This window comes from Canis lupus, chromosome X (genome assembly GCF_003254725.2).
Source record: "Canis lupus dingo isolate Sandy chromosome X, ASM325472v2, whole genome shotgun sequence".
Classification (NCBI taxonomy): domain Eukaryota; kingdom Metazoa; phylum Chordata; class Mammalia; order Carnivora; family Canidae; genus Canis; species Canis lupus.
Window position 1 is genome coordinate 59,527,675 of NC_064281.1, and position 1,284 is coordinate 59,528,958.

The 1,284-nt window shown below is 40.0% G+C and overlaps 1 protein-coding gene across 1 annotated transcript; it reads left to right on the top strand.

Annotated features, from left to right (window-relative positions):
• Nucleotides 1–356: 356 nt before the first annotated feature.
• LOC118353746 (60S ribosomal protein L31-like) lies at nucleotides 357–785 on the top strand. The gene has a single exon (XM_035712167.1). It carries the CDS (start codon nucleotides 375–377, stop codon nucleotides 744–746), a length of 372 nt encoding a protein of 123 aa, XP_035568060.1. The 5' UTR covers nucleotides 357–374; the 3' UTR covers nucleotides 747–785.
• Nucleotides 786–1,284: the final 499 nt, after the last annotated feature.

The window sequence follows — 1,284 nt, forward strand, 5'->3', positions numbered from 1 at the left end:
TCTTAGTAGAAATGCATCAGAAGAGATGACATTAGTGAAAATGGCTGAGTAGGGAGTTCCAAGTTCCCATTCCTTCACAGAAACAAACAAAAATATGAATAGAAACTATTAGTATCAATTTTGTTAGAACTCTAGAATATAATCAAAGGTGTATAGCAAACAACTGAATGCTGAATCAAGGAAAAGGTGATTGGAACAAGGTAAGAGAACTTTGAGGCACTTTAAATTTGTCCAACCACTCTTCCCAATGCAGTGGCTGTATTGAAGATATCAGTCTGCATTCAGGTGTAGACCCCTGGTTTCTGGAAGGACACAGCAGAACTTCTTCATAAAAAATGTATTTATCAGTTCCTTTCCAACTAGGGCCCGGCAGAATGGCAAAGAAGGGTGGCGAGAAGAAGAAGGGCCGTTCTGCCATCAACGAGGTAGTGACCAGAGAATACACCATCAACATTCACAAACGTATCCATGGAGTGGGTTTCAAGAAGCGTGCCCCTCGGGCACTCAAAGAGATCCGGAAATTTGCCATGAAGGAGATGGGAACTCCAGATGTGCGCATTGACACCAGGCTCAACAAAGCTGTCTGGGCCAAAGGAATAAGGAATGTTCCATACCGTATCCGTGTGCGGTTGTCCAGAAAACGTAACGAGGATGAAGATTCACCAAACAAGCTCTACACGCTGGTTACCTACGTACCTGTCACCACTTTCAAAAATCTACAGACTGTTAATGTGGATGAGAACTAATCGCTGATTGTCAAATAAAGGTATAAAACTGCAAAAAAAAATGTATTTATCAAATTGATGTACGAAAATCCAGTGTATTTCTATATGCTAATTATGAAACAGTAGAAAGAGAAATTAACAAAACAATCCCATTTATCACTATATCAAAAATAATAAAATACACAGGAAGAAACTTAAACAAGGAAATGAAATATCTGTATTCTGAAAAGCTATAAGACTGCTGAACGAGGGATGCCTGGGTGGCTCAGCAGTTGAGCATCTGCCTTTGGCTCAGGGCATGATCCCAGGTCTGGGATGGAGTCCTGCATCGGGTTCCCTATGAAGAGCCTGCTTCTCCCTCTGCCTATATCTCTGCCTCTCCCTCTGTCTCTCATGAATAAATAAATAAAATCCTTTTTAAAAAGACTGATGAAAGAAATTGAAGACAAGACAAACAAATAGAAAGACATTCCATGCTCATGGATTGGAGGAAAAATACTGTTAAAATATCCATACTACCACCCAAAGCAATCTACAGATTTAATGCAATTCCTATCAA